Below are 17,480 nucleotides of genomic sequence, written 5' to 3'. Positions count from 1 at the left end.
AGCCACCATGCTTATAGTAACAACATAAGGAATGTTTACCTTTGCAATACTTATAATTCATAAAAGAAGCCCAAAGATTTTCATTTTTCCTAAAATTCCACCACATTTTCATAGATGAAACAATAATAGAATCAGAGATAGATTTACAACCAAGACCTCCTTCATATAAAGAGCCACAAAGCTTACTCCAAGAGGTCCAATGCATTCTAGTAATATCATTTCTAGAACCCCAAAAAAATTTATTAAGGATTCTCTCTAATCTTAAAACAGTAGCAAAATTGAGTTGAATAACTTGGAATAAATGAAAAGCCATAGAATTAAGAATGCTCTTTAGAACAGTTAATCTACCACCATAAGAAAAAAAATGAAATTCCCAAGAAGAAATTTTATCAGTAATTTGTTTAATAATTTCATCAAAAAGGTGAGATTTCTTTAAACCTCTAAAAATCGGAGCACCTAAATATTTAAAAGGTAAACTTTGATGAACAAAATTGGTAATATAAGAAATTATATTTATCTTAGCTAAAGTGAAATGTTTAGAAGTAAAGAAAGAACTTTTCAGGTCATTTATAGATAAACCACTTTCCAAAAAGAAATTATTAAGAAAACTTTTAATTTTCTTAATATGGTTTAATCCACCATTACAAAATATCATGAAATCATCTGCAAAACAAAAATGAGATATAGGAAATCCATCTTTATTTAAGTAATACATGGACGGATACTTCTCAAATATAAAATTAATGCATCTAGAAAAGTATTCCATGGCTATAATAAAAAGAGAAGGAGACAATGGGTCCCCTTGCCTAATCCCATGTTTAGGATGAAAGAAGCCATTAGAACAACCATTAAGTAAAACGGAAAACCAAACATTGTCCACAAAATTTCTAATAAACCTTATAAATTGATTAGAAAACCCAAAAAGCTCTAAAACTTTATAAATAAACTCCCAAGATATGTTATCATAAGCTTTAGAAATATCAAGCTTAAAAAACATGTTGCCCCCTCTAGTTTTTATGTTAAGATCATTAACCAATTCCTGGGCCATAAGAATATTATCCGATATCAATCTACCTTTTACAAAAGCAGTTTGATTTAGAGAGATCATACACGGCAACAAAGGTCCTAATCTTAAAGTAATGATTTTGGAAGTTAATTTATTGAAAAAAGTACATAAGCTTATATGTCTAAATACATTCTACAAGTGATATATGTTAGTGTATTCATATTAGTACTATAGGTACCGGTTATGTTAAGTTGTCTGCTGTTGTATTGTATATTACTTTATGTATTTATAGCTAGTTATGTAATGTTCAGAGATTAAGTGAGATAATAAACTTTTTCTACTTTCATGTTACATCTCTCTTCTTTCTCTGTTTTCTCACTTTTTTCTTCTTCTTGAGCATTGAGCCAGCCCGGTTCTCAATATAAGATATTAAAATATTTTTTAATAAAAAAAATAAGAGTTAAGAGGTACAAATTATAATTACACTCAAGATTTTTAATACATGTAATATATTCATAAAAAATAGTTATATAATTTTTTGATTAAATTTTTTTGTTGAAATAGATATTAAAAGTATTTTATTTATTTTGATATATGTGTAATATACATTTTAATTGAATTTTTTTGTGTTACACTCATTTTAAAGAAAATTTAAATGTGGATGATCAATTTACATAAGAAAATTAGCATTGTTTTTATGAAAAATAAGACCTAACAATTCTATGATTTAACATGCAAGAATATGCTTTAGGCTTTGTTCGGAATAATTTTCTTACTAATTTTCACAATAACATTCTTAAAATTTTTTCAACTCTAGCTACAATATCATATCGCAGACCCAAACGGAGACCACTCCCAAATGACTTGCTTTACCTCGACTCAAATGGCCTGTATCATTTTCCCCTTTGCTCCTCTCACGAACTCGAGCACAACTTTCATTGGGAAGATAATGATGCAATCACAAATATGAGCTCAAGAAGGCCTAAATCTTGGAGTTATCTTCAAGTTCAAAATAAAGCTTACGCAGAAAGCAATCACAAACAAAACACAACAGATCTCCACAATATATTTGGGAAGATAATGATGCAATCTATAATATAAAATAAATACTTACTAACATTGAATGGAAATGATCTCCTAAACTTTAAGAAATCATAAAATAAACACTTACGAAAAAATATATAAGCCAATTGATGCACTAAATTCTCAATAATCATACCAAGTACAATCAAAATGGATTACTGTAACTCTTCAGAAATGGGATAAATTACTCTGTGCAGACGTCAAACGTCATCCGGAGACTTATTTGGAGACTAACTAGAATGTGGCATGTCACCCCTCCCTTGATACTGTGGCTCGGCTCAATACTGCTCGGTACCGTTGATATGATGCTATCTAGTTAATTTCCGGACGGCATTCTGTGTCCGACCTTTGCACAGAATAATTTCTCCAGAAACACAATTATGCTGGTTTGTTTAGCTGTATAATTTGCAGGACTGCCGTTGTAGTTTAGAGTTGTGAGATGATTTGCTGCCACCCTTATCCTTGTAAGAATTCCTTGAAACTACAGCCTTCCGACCACCTCGAGCAGCCGCCACAGCTCGCTGCCTCTGTCTGTTTAAACGCTTTGTTAGGACAGGAATACCATCTTCGGAACCAGTGCCACAATCATCATCAGAACCATTAATCTCCTGCAACAAGAGCAACCAAATTTTTTAGGGTTAGAAGATCAAAAATTTTTTAGGGCTGTCACTATGGGGCAAGACCTAGTCATAGCAAAGTTTCAAGGACAGGACAGTGCATCCTGAGATGGAGAAATTATAGCGTGCGGAATCCGGACGTAGAGTTGCGTCCGAACTTTAATACAAATGTAAAACTTGCCCTTATACATGCGTACAAGTTTGAATATAATATGTATATAAATTTGTATACGTTGTATATAATTTTGTAATTTGTGCAGTGCACAGTTATACACACTATGCATAAGAACACATGTCGCGTTCTTCTTGGAATCCGGATGTATCCAGACTCCGCACGGACCGTACGTAATAATTTATCCCTGAGATGAGGCCAGAACCCTAGTTTGACAAGGTTAGTGGGCTTAGGCCACAATCTAGCATGGGGGTACTGGCGGCACATGTTCATACCTCTCCTACTATGTTGTCTAATTGGGTGATTGACTCAAACAGCCCTTTAATCCTTCTTTGTTTTATGATTTCAGATCAAAACATTAACAGAAAATCTAAACAACACAAGACAAAAAAGTAGAATGAGAAATTGCAAATATATAAATGTTATAGTCATAAAGAGATCCTGAGAGACATTGCCAATTTACAGGGTAATGATGGTTTGATATGAAGAGGACCGGTATAAATACATGACTAGGGAAAAAGGAATGCAACTTACATCACCAATGTGAATAATTTCTGCAATTTTAGGTTCTTTGGTAACCGAAATATCAGGATGCTCATCTGTATTATCCCCATTTTCACGATCTAATGAGGCCTCCTATAGAAGATTCCGAATATATTAGTTAAAGAGAAAAATGTTGAGTCGAGATGTAAACAGGATGAACTTGCTAACAAAGCTGCCTCCAAGGCCACCTTATTATAGCAAAATTCCAAAAAATTAAGCCAAAAAGACATAGTTAATCTAGTCTTAAGCTACATTACCCGTTAAAGATAAATTTTTGTGATTCTCATGAGAAGAATACTGAAGTGCAGCGCTACTTGAGATTCTAAATAAAGCTTATAAACAAGACCTCAAGAAGAAAAATCATTTGAAACTCGGTAATACCTTCTCTACCAACTGCAAGCAAGGTAAAATATTAACAATAGCATTGGCAACATCATTATCTGCTTGGTTTTCATTAGCACAATCTTCATCATCAGAGGTCACTGTTTCCCGCACATCTCCTTCAATAAACTGGAATAATATTGTAAATCATTTTCCAATAATATTAAGCATGAAAAATGCAAAGTTACAACCAATTTTTAGGAAATGAAAGAAGTGAGATCAAGAAAAGATCAGATCATGATGGCTTACACAGAGAAGTCTAAGAATGGGAAACTAGGGGGCTTCTAATAAGGTGAAAAAAAAATAGATGGTCATGTTTATACTTTACAGCAAGTGTGATAGAGAAAAAGAAAGGTTGACCTATGTGAGAATATTTGGGTAAATGAAGAATTATGTCACGTGCAGGCAAAAATAAACTTTACAAACTAAAGGTATTTTATATGTAGAAGGGATCATCTAAAAACCAAGTATAGGTGCCTAGTGGTATGATGCCACGTAGGAAATACCATTAGCAGCTCATATTTCAAAACTTCCACACAGTCAAGTGACAAACTTAATGAGGTCACAAATCTTTTAACTTTTCTTGACCCTTAATTCTATCATAAACCCTATATTCTTCAACTAATGAATATTAATTTGGTTGAATATTAAACTCTGTAATATATTTGCTCACTAAAAATCCACTAATAAGGTGGTATTATGTCACGTAAGCAATACCATTAGTAGCCTTATATCAAAACTTTCACACACTGAAGGGGCATCGAATATTGAAAAACAACGAAAATTAGCAGCCTCATCTAACTACACAAAATGGAACAATCGACCGGCAACATCAAATTATAGGGTTCAGGTTGCACATTAAAAAACAAAGTTGAAATTAATCCAAAAAAATCCTTCAACACATGTGTACCTTCTCAATTTCATCTTGATCCTTTCTTGTGAAGCCACTTGCTGCAAGTTCTTTGTCCAAGAAACCAGTAGACTTCTCTATGGACCAAAATGATGGCCTACCATCCTCTTCCAAATCAGAACCGGAATCATCAGAACCATCTTTTTTATCATAATGAAAAGAAAGGTGAAACCTTGAAAAGAAAAACAAGAATTGTGAGTACAGTCATTGCCAGGAATTCACATGAAAAGAGAGAATGAACTCATAATGAAGACATAATCCATTAAAAACTAAAATATATACATTTTGTCATAACTGAATAGTAAGCTAAAATTCATAATAACAGTCAAGTAGGGCTGTAATCGAGCCTAGCCTAGCCTATTATTTCATATATTAGACTGGCTTGGTCATATTATAAGATTTTCATGTTCGGTTGAGCTTAAGCCAAGTTTTCACATGTATGTTCATACTTAACTTGTTTAAATTTTGCAATAATTATACTTGGTTTATCTAAATTAATTAAACAATTACTTCAACAACCTCAATAAGCTAAAAATTCAAACAAATACTTGGCTTTTTCATATTAAGTTATTAACAAATAATTTTACAAATCTAAGCAAACAAACAATCAAAAAAATTGAAATTATTATATAACTACTTTACGCGAATTGAATAAGATAATGATCAATTAACGTATTGGAGCAACAAACGCATTTGCTCTTAGACTTCTTCGCATCAAAACAAGACCTCAGACATCTTAACAAATCATAAAATGATCAATTAACGTATTGGAAAAAATAAGTAAAGCAAATGAAAACTTGCTTAATTCACAACCTAAATTCTCAAAAAAAAAGGTAATCAGAGCAACTATATGGTAACTCTTATGCTGGTTTTGTGAAATCAAGAAAGTTCTTGAGTTTAAAGGATTTAAGGGCTTTGTGATTCACATACTTCCATTAGCAAAGCTAGACTAAGCTCCCGTCGATTTCTTCTCCTAGTCAAGCCTCGAAAAAGCTTGGGTCGGGGTGGGGTAGAAGGGTTCTATGATTTTGGGTGGGAGCGGAATGAGAAAAGATAGAGTGACTGGTGAAGCTAAAAGGCTAATGACAGATTAATATAGTGAGAAGTGTTTATAGAATAGGAAAAACAAATTAATTAATATACAATTGATAAATAATCCTACAATACTCGTATAACTAAAATATGATCAATAAATAGATATTAAAAAATAAATATGTAATCAATAATCAATCTTAAATATAACTAGAAACGAGACAAATATATTAAATATGATCAGAAATGATGGATTCATAAGCCAAAAATAAATTTTTATGCTAGATATCTTCTTAAGATAATAGAAAAAGGAAATAAAATACAAAGCGTGTAAAATTATGGTAAAAAGGTACTTGGCATTTTAATTCTCTATCAGTAACGATGCTTAAAGTTAGTCTCTTCAAAATTAACAGTGAATATCGTAAATGTGTAAAATGCCACAACAAAGCATGCATGCTCAAGAAGAAACCACATGAATCATAAACTAAATAAGATCAGCTCAACATCAAAAGATAATAAAACAATATTAAATCCAGTGCTACAAACCTTTTACTGAAAAACTTGAAAATGCAGTCAGTATCTCGATCAAAGTACCTGAAAGATAGATTCCTTCAGCCATTGCTTATGAAAGGGGAAAAAAAAAAACTTCCCATACTGGCACATGGCTTAAAGTTAATCACAGATACAATCCTCCTAAAGAAATTTTAACAAAGCAAAAAAGGAAAATACAACTTACATTTGTGCATTACGATGGGAAACCGACACCATCTGAGGGAAATCAATCATGGTGACCTTCTCTTCATCATCAATCTACAAGAGCATAATTGACGTCAAATGTATGCATACCAGTATCTAATGCTAAAAAAATTAAACTCTAAAAAACAATTATATATGTATGGAAGCAATGAAAAAAAAGCATGTAAGAAGCAAGTTCATTGCATAAAATATAAAAAATATGGTGCTACAATATTTTTTTTTTAAAATATCTAAGTTGCTATTATTGAAAAGGACTTATTGTTTGAGGATTTGGTTCAGGAATGGATAAGATACATACTCAATTACAATTGTCCATTTAAAGGTTTGAAATTCTGCAATGAATCAATTGAAAATTTAAAATATATCCCAAAAACATTACATTTCTTTCTCTATCCAAATTCCTTCTCCATATCTCAGCAAAGTAGAAAAAATAGATCTCAAGTGGATGGGTACTATAGCAATTGTATAGTAGTCATTCTAAGTTGTTCTGTTGCTTGCAAGTGCTAGTTCCGTATTAATTCTTTTGCTAGCTATGTGTGTTGTTGATTGATTGTTGCTCATTGTTAATTATCACTAGTGGCTGCTACCTATTACTGGTTACATATCATTGTTGTTTGGTATCAATTTCTCAATAACAACTAATTGTTTAGTGCACAGTGTGAAACCATGCAAGAAAAATAGCAAGCCAATTGCTACTTGTGAAGGGTAACTTAAGAAAATGAGAGTTATGGAAATCCGACAAGGAGTTAAAAAGAAAGTTTTCCAGTTGGTTTAGCAAGAAATAAGATGAATACAATAACAACAACATCAAGCCTTTATCCCACTATGTGGGATCGGCTACATGAATCGTTTTTCTCCATTATATCCTATTAAAAGTTAAATTCTCATCTAAATCTAATAAGGAAAGGTAATTTCTAATATTTTCTAACGAAGTCTTTTTAGATTTACCACTGCTTTTCTTAACATAAGTCAAATCTAATACATCTACTTTTCTAACTGGGTCATCGGAAGGCCACCATTCTATGTGACCAAACCATCTAAGGCGACTCTCTCTAATCTTATCTTCCACTAGAGCTACTCCAACCTTTTCACATATATGCTCATATTGTATCATATCTCTAAGAGTAAAGTCAAAATCCACATGAGCATCCTCATCTCTGCAACACTTAACTTAATAGTATGCTTCTCTTTTAATGGCCAACATTCTGCAACATAAAGCATTATACGTTTAATGACAATCTTATAGAATTTTCCCTTCAATTTGAGGGGGACTTAAGAAATAAGATGTTTGGAGTAAAAAAATCATCTAAAACATTAAACAATGCGAGAATGCCTTTAATTGATTGTTAGATAAATAGAAATCCTAGTAAATAGATCTTTAAATTTTTTCTGAATCCATTCTAGCCTCACATTGTGAGCATATGCAACAACCTCGTGAGTTTGGCTACTAATCACAGCCTCTCCGACTAAACCAACCTATTTTTCTTATTTGTTCTTTTGCGGCTTCATGCTATTTCTTCTTCTTTACAAATTTTACAATAGTGCATGACTTGAGCATAAATTATTTTTACATTACAATTCAAATTCCTTCCTCTCAAAGATTTAGGAAACACAATACAGGAAAATAAGAAAAACAAAGTGATAAAATCATCTAAAGCATTACTTTAAATACCATTAATTGATCGATAGGTCAATAGAAAACCTATAGAAAAATTCTAAACATACTTGAAAATCCATTCTACTATCTCATTATGGGTTATGCAATAAAGTTGAGAGGTTGGTTACTGATTGCAAGCTCTCTAACTAAAACAACCTATTTTGCTTATTAGTTTATTCATGGTTTAATGGCTAGTTTTTTTTTTTTTTTTATTGTGCACATTTTGCAATAGTGCATGGCTTAAACATGAACTAGTTTTACATTATGAATTCAAATTGCTCCCGCTAAACTTGGAAATTTGCAAAACCCTTGTTGAATTCGGAGATTTGAGAGGAAAAAGCTTAACTTTATTGCACAAATATATCCCTATTTGTAAATCTATATAAAATATCTAATAAAGAAATAAATCAATTACATAATCCTGAATTGCTCTAATATAATCCTTCCTAAATCATCCACTTAACTATGGAAAGGAATCGCCATGATCCAGGTGAGCCTTCCACGGATCCCCATCCTAGCCGTGGAATCAATCTGCTAAGGGACGACTGAGATTTAACAACCCCCTTGTCCACTTTGGAGATCTATTAGTCACCTCCCACTAGGAGAAGCCTTTCTCATTCCTCTTGAAAGACTTTCCTAACTAAATCTCTTATATATCTCTCATCCTTGAAGGTGTACATTCGCAATAATGGTTCTTCTCATTGGTTTGACATCACTGATAGAATGTAATTTCAATATTGCCCGCCCTTTCCCAAATTAGATGCCAATCTAAAATTGGACAGTGTTGAACAACAAGAAACAAGAAAAATAATAGAAATTTAGGATAATCAAGCGGTACTTTAGTAGTATCAATATAGGTAAAGGAGAAAAGGATGACAAATAAAAAAATAGTAAACCTTTAAAGCATAATTTAATAATTAAATATCAGCATAGCATAGGTACCATGATATTAAATTCATTAAAATCACAATGAATAAGCCCATGCTCTGCCAAACGAACAACAAGACCAATAATTCTCTCAAAAACCTCGTCAGGATTTTGTAGCTGCTTCACTTGCACTCTGCAATCAAAATTTAGAAATAAAAAAATTAGTGACAAAATGCCACAATGTTGGAAAATACATAGATTTCAAATAAATATCTCCTCTCGTAAAAACATTAAGCATTTTAAATTCTAAACAAAACATCATAACTTACAATGGGTAACCTTGGACAAGAGACATTACAACGCAATGCCGGTTGCAGTCCACAGCACGAGGAACAGGAAATTCATGCTCTCCCAAAGCCTATGACAGAAAATTTATATAAAAAATAGCTTGAACGGGACAAGTAATCCTAGTGCCTAAAGTTTTTTTTTTTTTAACAAAAAAATTCACCTTCATAAAGGCGAATTCTTTGAGAGCAGCAAGCCTTGACAAGTATAGCCAGTTATAGCTCCTTCTGTGCAGCAAGTAGTCACGCTTAGATTTCACAGCCCTGAAAGAAACCCTACCCAACCTATGCAGCTTCATAGCCAGAATCGTTCCATCTTCAGTGGCAACCTCGAATATATCTTTCATAATAGAACAAAGCATAACATACAGTTGCAACATCGTCAAACGATAAGAAACCCAATTTTGAAAAAAACAGCTAAAGAAAATGAATATATCACAAAAGAAATAAATACCAGATTCCTTTCCAACACCTATCTGCCTGCCAACAGAAGAAAATACTCCACGATTGACAAGTGCTTTGATTGCAAGGAAATCATATCCAAGGTAGGTCAGCCGATACCCATCGTCTGCGCAAAAAAAATCGAGGCAAAAATTACATTCTTACGCACTACGAAATGAAATTCATAATCCGAATAACAGTTTAGCAAGGGACACCGAATGCCTCACATTTTGAGGAGTCATGATGTACAAGCTTATGCTTTAGAAGATTCCTCAATACCTTGTATGTTCCCCCATGCCTGTGGTTACAGGTTTTGGTTAAATTATCTCAATCAAGTTCTCCAAAGCATCAAATCAATTGAATTACAAGGAAAGAATTTACTTGAGGCCGGCAATCCGCTCAACAAGCTCCGCGGGAACAATTTCATGCTAAAAACATATTAAAAAGAATGAGAAAAATAGAATACACACACACAGCACTGAACGGTACACGAAAAATTAGATAGTGAAATAGAAGTTACGTTTCTCATCCCCATCTCGACGGCGGTTAAGACTCTGAAATCTTCTTTGGATAGATACCTCAAAGCGTCCACATCGAGCTTCATTGTGAGCTGAGAAGGAAGTAATCGTCGCAGAGCCGATGAAAAGAAATTGGCAAGGGTTTATGCGGTTGAGGTGGCTCGGGTGGTTCGTGCTAAATGGCTGACCGAGTCCTGGGCAGTGCACACGAAGAGGCTGCTGCTCAGTAGCAGGACTTTGGGGCTGTTTGCATACACAATTTATGCTAAGTCGATTTAGGGAACTGTTAGATCTCACAGCGAGTTAAATCCTCCGTTTCCCTCTTTTTGCCGTAAATCCGCGAGTTCGGCGGATTTACGGGATTTGGCCGAAGAAGCGCGCGAAAGGAAGCAAGATCGCTGCCTTCGCAACGAGCAAGCTCCCGTGAGAACGGCGACGAGGTGTGACTTCGGATCCGATAGGAAGGAACGTCGTCGAAGAAGGCGAAGAAGTTATTTGGCTACTCGTTCAAGCGAAGTCGAATAGCAACGAACAGCCGTAGATGAGGAAAAGCAGCCCTAAACAAACCTGCGGCTATTGGAAGGCAGTGATAACTGATAAACATAAAAATTAATTTAGTTTAATCATGTTAATTAAAATTAATTAAAATATAACGTTAATTAATAATAATTAATTACTTAAATTAATTGATGATATTAAAAAAAGATTAATTGATAATTAGCTTGATTCTAATTTCATTGTTTATAATAATTAGTTAATAATTATAATTAATAATTAATAATTAGGGCTAACTATGTCTAAGTGGGGCAAAGTCAAAAGAAAGTGAGAGTATAGTCATGCTGACATGTTTGTCATTCATTCGACTCAGGTATAGGAGAAATTATTCTGCGTGGAGTCTATATTGAAAGAATCGTCTGGATTGCTGCGTATTTTGTGAGTATTTACTGTGTATTTTCAAATACACAATAAATACTCACAAAATACACAACAAATCAGCAAATACTCATTAAAAACTCACAAAATATTCAACAAATACATACAAAATACTCAGTAATACTCACAAATGTGTATTTTGTGAGTATTTAATGTGTATTTGAAAAATACACAATAAATATTCATAAAATACGCAGTAAATCCAGACAGTTCACCCAGTCCAGACACCGCACAGAATAATTTCCCCAAATACAGAGGTGAAAGACTAATCAAACCATAAAGTAGTTGATTCCATTTGAAGTTTCTTCGAAATTGTTGGAGCCCCAGATACAGTTCTATCAAATAAGCCAATGATCAGAGGCATCAAATGCATAATACCCTAAACTTATTCATAAAGTTTAATGCCTAGGATAGCTAAGCTACTTTCATGAGTAGTGCCATAGAATTAAAGGTTCCATGTGTGCCATTTTTTTAAGCAAAACTGGCGATACAGGATGAAATGGAGGCTGGTTTACAAAGCCCAATTGTGAGAGTGTTGACTGATTAAGAGAACACAACTTTTATTATTTTAGGACTATATAATAACATTATATATATGATTAAATGATACATAATCCTTACCACATCATGAGCTTAATAATAAATTTTTAAATTTTATATTTTAGTCATCATAATATCATATTATCACATAATCCACTCTTGACATTTCTCCATTTTAACCTATCATACTTGGATATAATTTTATTTTTTAATAATATTGATTGATAGTTGCTAATATCTTATCCACTAAAATTATATATCATATATACAAAGTCTATTCTATTAATTTAAATCCCTTTATTTTCTAAATATTTTTTCAATCATTCTAATTTTTCACTCGCTTTAATAGAAATATTGCATTTATAATTATTTCATAAAGTTTAGATATTAAAACTCAAATAATAACTCCTTGATTGGGCTTCAAAATAGCCCTTTTGTTGGACTCTTTAGGATAGATCTAAGATCTTCTTGCTTGGACTCATGTAATTTTGACCTTCATCATCTTGATGATTTTCTATTACACCACATAATTCTTATTCACATGGAATATAATATTCATTTATAAATAGAGTGTGACCAATAAAGATCCTCAATATATTTCTCATAGAAGGCCTTTCTTTTGGAAACTTTGGATGCAATCATTAAACATCTCGGTGATGGTCTTAAAAGATTTGAGCCCCAAGTCCTCCACCTTGTTGGTATTCATGCTGTGTGGATTACTATCTCCTTGCTTCTCATCACACCTACATTCATATTTTTCCTTGGTCAGTTCAGCAAGTAGTATTATGGTTGGAACAAGTTTTTCATAATTTTATTTTACAGTGCTGACACACATTTGTTTAGCTATAACTTTATTATTTGTTTTTTCTAGAAATATTTATAGCTGGGAGTTTTACCACATAATCTGCTAGAATATAGTAGGCGATAAAGTTAGTTGACTTTTTATGGTGAGAAAAAAATTATAATAATGACAATAACTTTCAAAAACTATGCTTTGCTCACAATAGTTGCAGAAATAAAGGTATATTTAGGGGCTGTTTGGTAGCAGGATTTAGGAAGGATTTGAAGCGGATTTGAGCAAAATCCAGCCAAACGGTCTAAAATGCAAAACCAAATCTCATGGCAAATGAAAGCCGAAAGCCACCGTAGACGGAAACTTCAGCCTTTTCGTGCTAAATCCAAAATTTCCGAAATCCTATTTTTTGTTGGATTTGCAAAATCCGTTGGCTCGAGAGCTCTTTAAATCCATTCTATAGACAAACAGTCACACGAGATTTAATAGGATTTATCATGAATGTTACCAAACAGTTTTCAGGATTTAGGTCACTCAAGATTTCCGAAATCTAGATTTAGAGGATTTACGAAATTCTACTTAAAGCAAATCCTGAGTGCTACCAAACAACCCCTTTGAATGACTGCAGTTGTTTGTAGAATTAGTAGTGAAACTAAAAAGATTACGATCAAAGCCACACATGACTGCACGACACATTAGCCCCATGTATCCCAAATCATCCACACATGGGTGCCCACTTGCCCGCATACAAAAAAAGATGAGGCAGGCATGCATTGTGAGTTGTGTGATAATCTAAAAAAACGTCAAAGATGCGCTAAAATCCCTATTCATCACACCAAACTCACCCTAAGAGCACCACACCATCATAACAAGATTAAACAATCTCATAGATTCTTACTTGCTGGGAATTGGGTAAGATGGATATTTGGCCCTCAACATTTGTATAATCTCTGACCAATGTGCAACACTGCTTGAACAAATCAACCTTCCCGAAGCTCTACTATCCTCCATTGCAAGTATGTGAGCAGAAACAACATCATCAATATGAACAAATCCTAATGTCCTGTTTGGATATAAAGCATATTCTCCTGCATTATAGATAATGTCATTTGAATATTACAAATAGTATCAGAGCTTAACATAGTTGTAATCTATATTTGTGTTAACCTTTCATTATAGACAGTATCGTTTGGAGAGGGCTTGTGGGATGGGGTGCTAGCAAAGGACCAACGACAAATGATGGGTTCACAACTACAAGATCTGTGCCATATTCCTCTACAAGTCTCCAAGCTTCCTTTTCAGCTAGTGTCTTCGCATATGCCTACCATAGCTGCAATTGAATGATACCATACAAGATAAAGGTATTTTAACACCCTTCATTTGAGGTAGCTTATACTTTTCTATGTTTATTTTTTGGACTTCTTAAAATTTAGTTTTCTCAACCATAATATCCTTTCTGATTTCGCAAAAGTAAAATTTATAAAGCATTTTTGAAAAAATGAAAAAGACTGTGCATTACTTTTCATCCAAATCATAGCTGCAAATGACAATAGATATAGCCAAAGTCCTTATGTGCTTATGTTTTTCAATTTTTGCTACTAGGATATTTTAAAAGCTACATTTTTAAGGGCCAATTTGGGACAGTATATAGTTGTCTTATTTTGTAGAGAGCTAATACATTTCTATTTGATTATAGCTTTCATACTATTATTAAAAAAATTTCATGATGTGAAGTAATTTTTTATAAATAAATCTTCTAAAAGCAAGGATGCTATAAAAAAACTTGTTGCCCGATTAAAAAAACTATAAAATTCACAATAATTTTAAAAAAGTATATTTTTTTTCTCATAACAATTCTATAGCTACTTTTATAAGCAACTGCAATCACCCCTAAAGGGTCCTCAATCAAAGTTTCTATTCTGTCATTTCAAAAATTCCATTTTTAAAGCAAATTTTAGGAAAAGCGGTATAATTGTTTTTTTTACTCATCCAAACAAACAACTTTTTCCTGCCTTTTTTTTTACTATGAAGGAAGTTAAAAAGGCCCCAAGCAAAGCTATTTCTGTCAATGAAATGAAACAAAAAGTTGAAATAAGAAAGAAGTAGACATACGTTATATCTCTTGCAGTATTCAGTATCGCTCCAATGTGATTCATTCAGTGGAGAAACAAGAGTAGAATCATTACGATATCTTATAGCAGAGCAGGAAGAGGTGAGCACAACACGCTTGACTGAGCTGAATTTAGCACATGATTTGAGCACATCAATGGTGCCTTTAATGGCTAGGTCAATCAGAGATTCCTGCACTAATTGTTATATAGTAAGTACCTGTTTGGTTTGCTGAAAAAAGAATGAATAGAAAAAAGAATATAGTATTTAAAATATTTTAAAACAAATGTTGGATATTGTTTTTTGTATTTGGTTTAAAGTAAAATGAATAAAACATAAAGTTTGACGGCAAGCAGCATCTGACTGTCAGGGGTGACAACGGTAGCTAGTGGATATAGGTGGGCGGTAGTGGCGGCATCTTGTAGTGTACTTAGAAGTCGACCAAATAGGCTGAGTTTGAATGCATCACAAATGACCTATAGGGTAAGTTTGGAATTCATGAAAATTTTATTATGAGTTCCATTTGCTTCCAACCAAACATCAATTTTTCAAAACTCTTATATTTTGAATACTTTACATCTATTTTACTTCAAACCAAATAACCCCTAAAATCAAAAGTGTTATGTTTTCTAATATCCATTTTGAGTGTATATATATGCTTGCAAAAGTTTTAATTGATGAAACCATATAAAAATATGAGATTATTTAGTTTATTATTATCATCATTAGCCTACTCCAACAAAATGGAGTAATCTTTATGACTCCTCACTCTCCTCCCTTTCATGATGTTGAATGCAATATGATATGTTAGTTAATATTGAGCTATGTCTCATCTTTATCTTATCCCAACGATAGGGAAGAAACTTTATGACTCCTCAATCTTCTCTTTTTCATGCTGAATGCAATATAAGATATTTGTCGACGTTGAGTTTAGACCTTGAATGAGTTGCATGAAACTTCTATAAATTAGAGCTATTTGGAGATTGGGATAATTAAAAAGAAGAAATATGAGAGAGAGAAGGGGAGTCTATGCAATCAATTACTATACCAATCTAGCACAACAATTGAATTCAAATAAAGGTAGATTCACCAACAAGTTCCATATTATTTGCATTATTGATTATTTTACCTCCTTCATAGTAAGATTATGAATATGACAAATTACACAATTGATTACTATAATTAATATTACATTATACACTTCAAAAAATTTAGATGGAATCATGTAATGTACTTTAATTTATGTATTGTTCTTTGCTTGTTAGATACAAGTGTTGGATTATTAAGCTAGGCTTCATAACTATATTATGATGTTGGTATGATAATTGTTATATGAATTGCCTGCAAATTTGTGAACCATGTAAATGATAATTTTTGGAGAAGATATTGCCGAGTTTCTTACTTTTTTTCTAGGAAAATAATCACAACAAGAGGATAATCATAATTGATTTGCACACATATATTCATTAATAATTCATCATGATATTTTATTAATAACACATAAGTTAAGACCTTAAAACCAATCAAATACTTTTCATATCTTACAGTATTTTTCTTTTTCACCAACCAGACATCTAAATCCCACATAAAAGACTTAAACTCTAACCAAAACAAACATGTATCTAAATGCATAAGAATTCATGTAGACGTAAATCTCCTAAAAAGAAAATATGCGAATACAACTTCAATCCCCAAAACAAAAATCATAAATGAGAACTCATAATTCCTTCTCAATCCTTTTATACTGATATGCAAACATATAGTTTCAGTTTATAATTACCTCAATATTTCCGCTGGTGAAAACAGGAAAAGCAGTGTGGAAGACTCCATCAACACCGTCAAAAGCCTCATCAAAGCTCTCCTCCACCAATAGATCAGCTTTCATCAATCTCAACCTCTCCGTTGCTCCATCCATACTCCATAAAAATCCAACCTTTTCCTCATCTCCTGCTTATATCTCCATGGTCACAATCTATTAAACTTACAAGGCAAAATTACAGTGAGTTATAGAAAATGAGATAGAAAGAGAAGCACCTGGGTTTCTAACTGTGGCTCGAACATGGTAGCCTCTGGATAGAAGCTCTTTCACCAGGTAGGACGCTATGAATCCGGTTCCTCCGGTGACACAATACTCCGGCATTGGGGCTGTTTGGATGCAGGATTTAAGCAGTATTTGAGCAGGATTTGAGTAATTAACTAAATCCCGGAATCAGGAAAATCCGATAGTTTAGCGGATTTACGGGATTTAGCCGAAGAAGCGAGCGAAAGGGGTGAAAGATCGTTAACTTCGCGGCGTGTCCCGTCGTGACTTCCGAACCGAAGACTGAAGTCAAACATCATGAGAGATGAAGAAAATCCTAGAGAGGCCTAATTAAACAAATTAATAATTAATTAAATAATTAACAGTGTAGATTATAATTAAAGAATTAGTTAGCAATAGAATACTTAATTAATTAATTATTAGCGTACTGAGTAATAGGGTGAGACGTTAAGAGCTGAGTCAGGTGAGTCACGTGATTTTTTATTTATTTTGTTTATACTTCTCTAGCGTTTGAAGCAGCTTAAGACTTCGTTTGGAACGGCTTTTTTATTGATTTCTAAAACGGAGTTTAAGTACAATTTTTTTTTATTTTTGTACTAAAACTCCATTTTAGAAAGCAATAAAAAAGCCGTCCCAAACGAAACCTAAGATTAGCCGAACTAATGTTCGTCCATTTCACATATAGTATATAAGTTTTGAATATCTATTAAATTAGCATTTTTTAACTCAATTTTTTT

The 17,480-nt window shown here is 32.9% G+C and overlaps 2 protein-coding genes across 2 annotated transcripts; both read right to left on the bottom strand.

The window, feature by feature from the left end:
• Positions 1 to 2,104: 2,104 nt before the first annotated feature.
• LOC110100314 (serine/threonine-protein kinase rio2) lies at positions 2,105 to 10,896 on the bottom strand. Its single transcript, XM_020827760.2, has 13 exons — positions 10,330 to 10,896; positions 10,191 to 10,237; positions 10,037 to 10,107; positions 9,823 to 9,936; positions 9,533 to 9,708; positions 9,354 to 9,442; positions 9,100 to 9,217; positions 6,481 to 6,554; positions 6,291 to 6,338; positions 4,713 to 4,884; positions 3,803 to 3,931; positions 3,413 to 3,514; positions 2,105 to 2,697 (listed from the first exon to the last, which is right to left on the bottom strand). The coding sequence occupies exons 1-13, from the start codon at positions 10,411 to 10,413 to the stop codon at positions 2,482 to 2,484; spliced, it is 1,440 nt and encodes a 479-aa protein (XP_020683419.1). The 5' UTR covers positions 10,414 to 10,896; the 3' UTR covers positions 2,105 to 2,481.
• A 630-nt stretch (positions 10,897 to 11,526) lies between these two features.
• Positions 11,527 to 17,043, bottom strand: LOC110100316 (tetraketide alpha-pyrone reductase 2-like). Its single transcript, XM_028699200.1, is given in 6 exon segments — positions 11,527 to 12,543; positions 13,492 to 13,681; positions 13,761 to 13,923; positions 14,706 to 14,894; positions 16,483 to 16,649; positions 16,737 to 17,043. Coding segments are annotated over 6 exon segments (957 nt in total). The 5' UTR covers positions 16,843 to 17,043; the 3' UTR covers positions 11,527 to 12,401.
• Positions 17,044 to 17,480: the final 437 nt, after the last annotated feature.

The sequence above is a fragment of the Dendrobium catenatum genome, unplaced genomic scaffold (genome assembly GCF_001605985.2).
Source record: "Dendrobium catenatum unplaced genomic scaffold, ASM160598v2 fragScaff_scaffold_1220, whole genome shotgun sequence".
Lineage (NCBI taxonomy): Eukaryota > Viridiplantae > Streptophyta > Magnoliopsida > Asparagales > Orchidaceae > Dendrobium > Dendrobium catenatum.
The sequence above is the reverse complement of the archived record's forward strand: the minus strand, read 5'-3'. Positions and strand labels throughout refer to the sequence as shown.

What these genes read in the sequence shown, in the direction of transcription:
- LOC110100314 (XM_020827760.2), bottom strand. Translation starts at nt 10,413, where the DNA reads ATGAAGCTCGATGTGGACGCTTTGAGGTATCTATCCAAAGAAGATTTC. An exon ending in TTCAAGTTTTTCAGTAAAAG is followed by an intron (nt 4,885 to 6,290) that starts GTTTGTAGCACT and finishes TTTCTTTTCAAG; the next exon opens with GTTTCACCTTTCTTTTCATT. An exon ending in GCTTGCAGTTGGTAGAGAAG is followed by an intron (nt 3,515 to 3,802) that starts GTATTACCGAGT and finishes AATCTTCTATAG; the next exon opens with GAGGCCTCATTAGATCGTGA.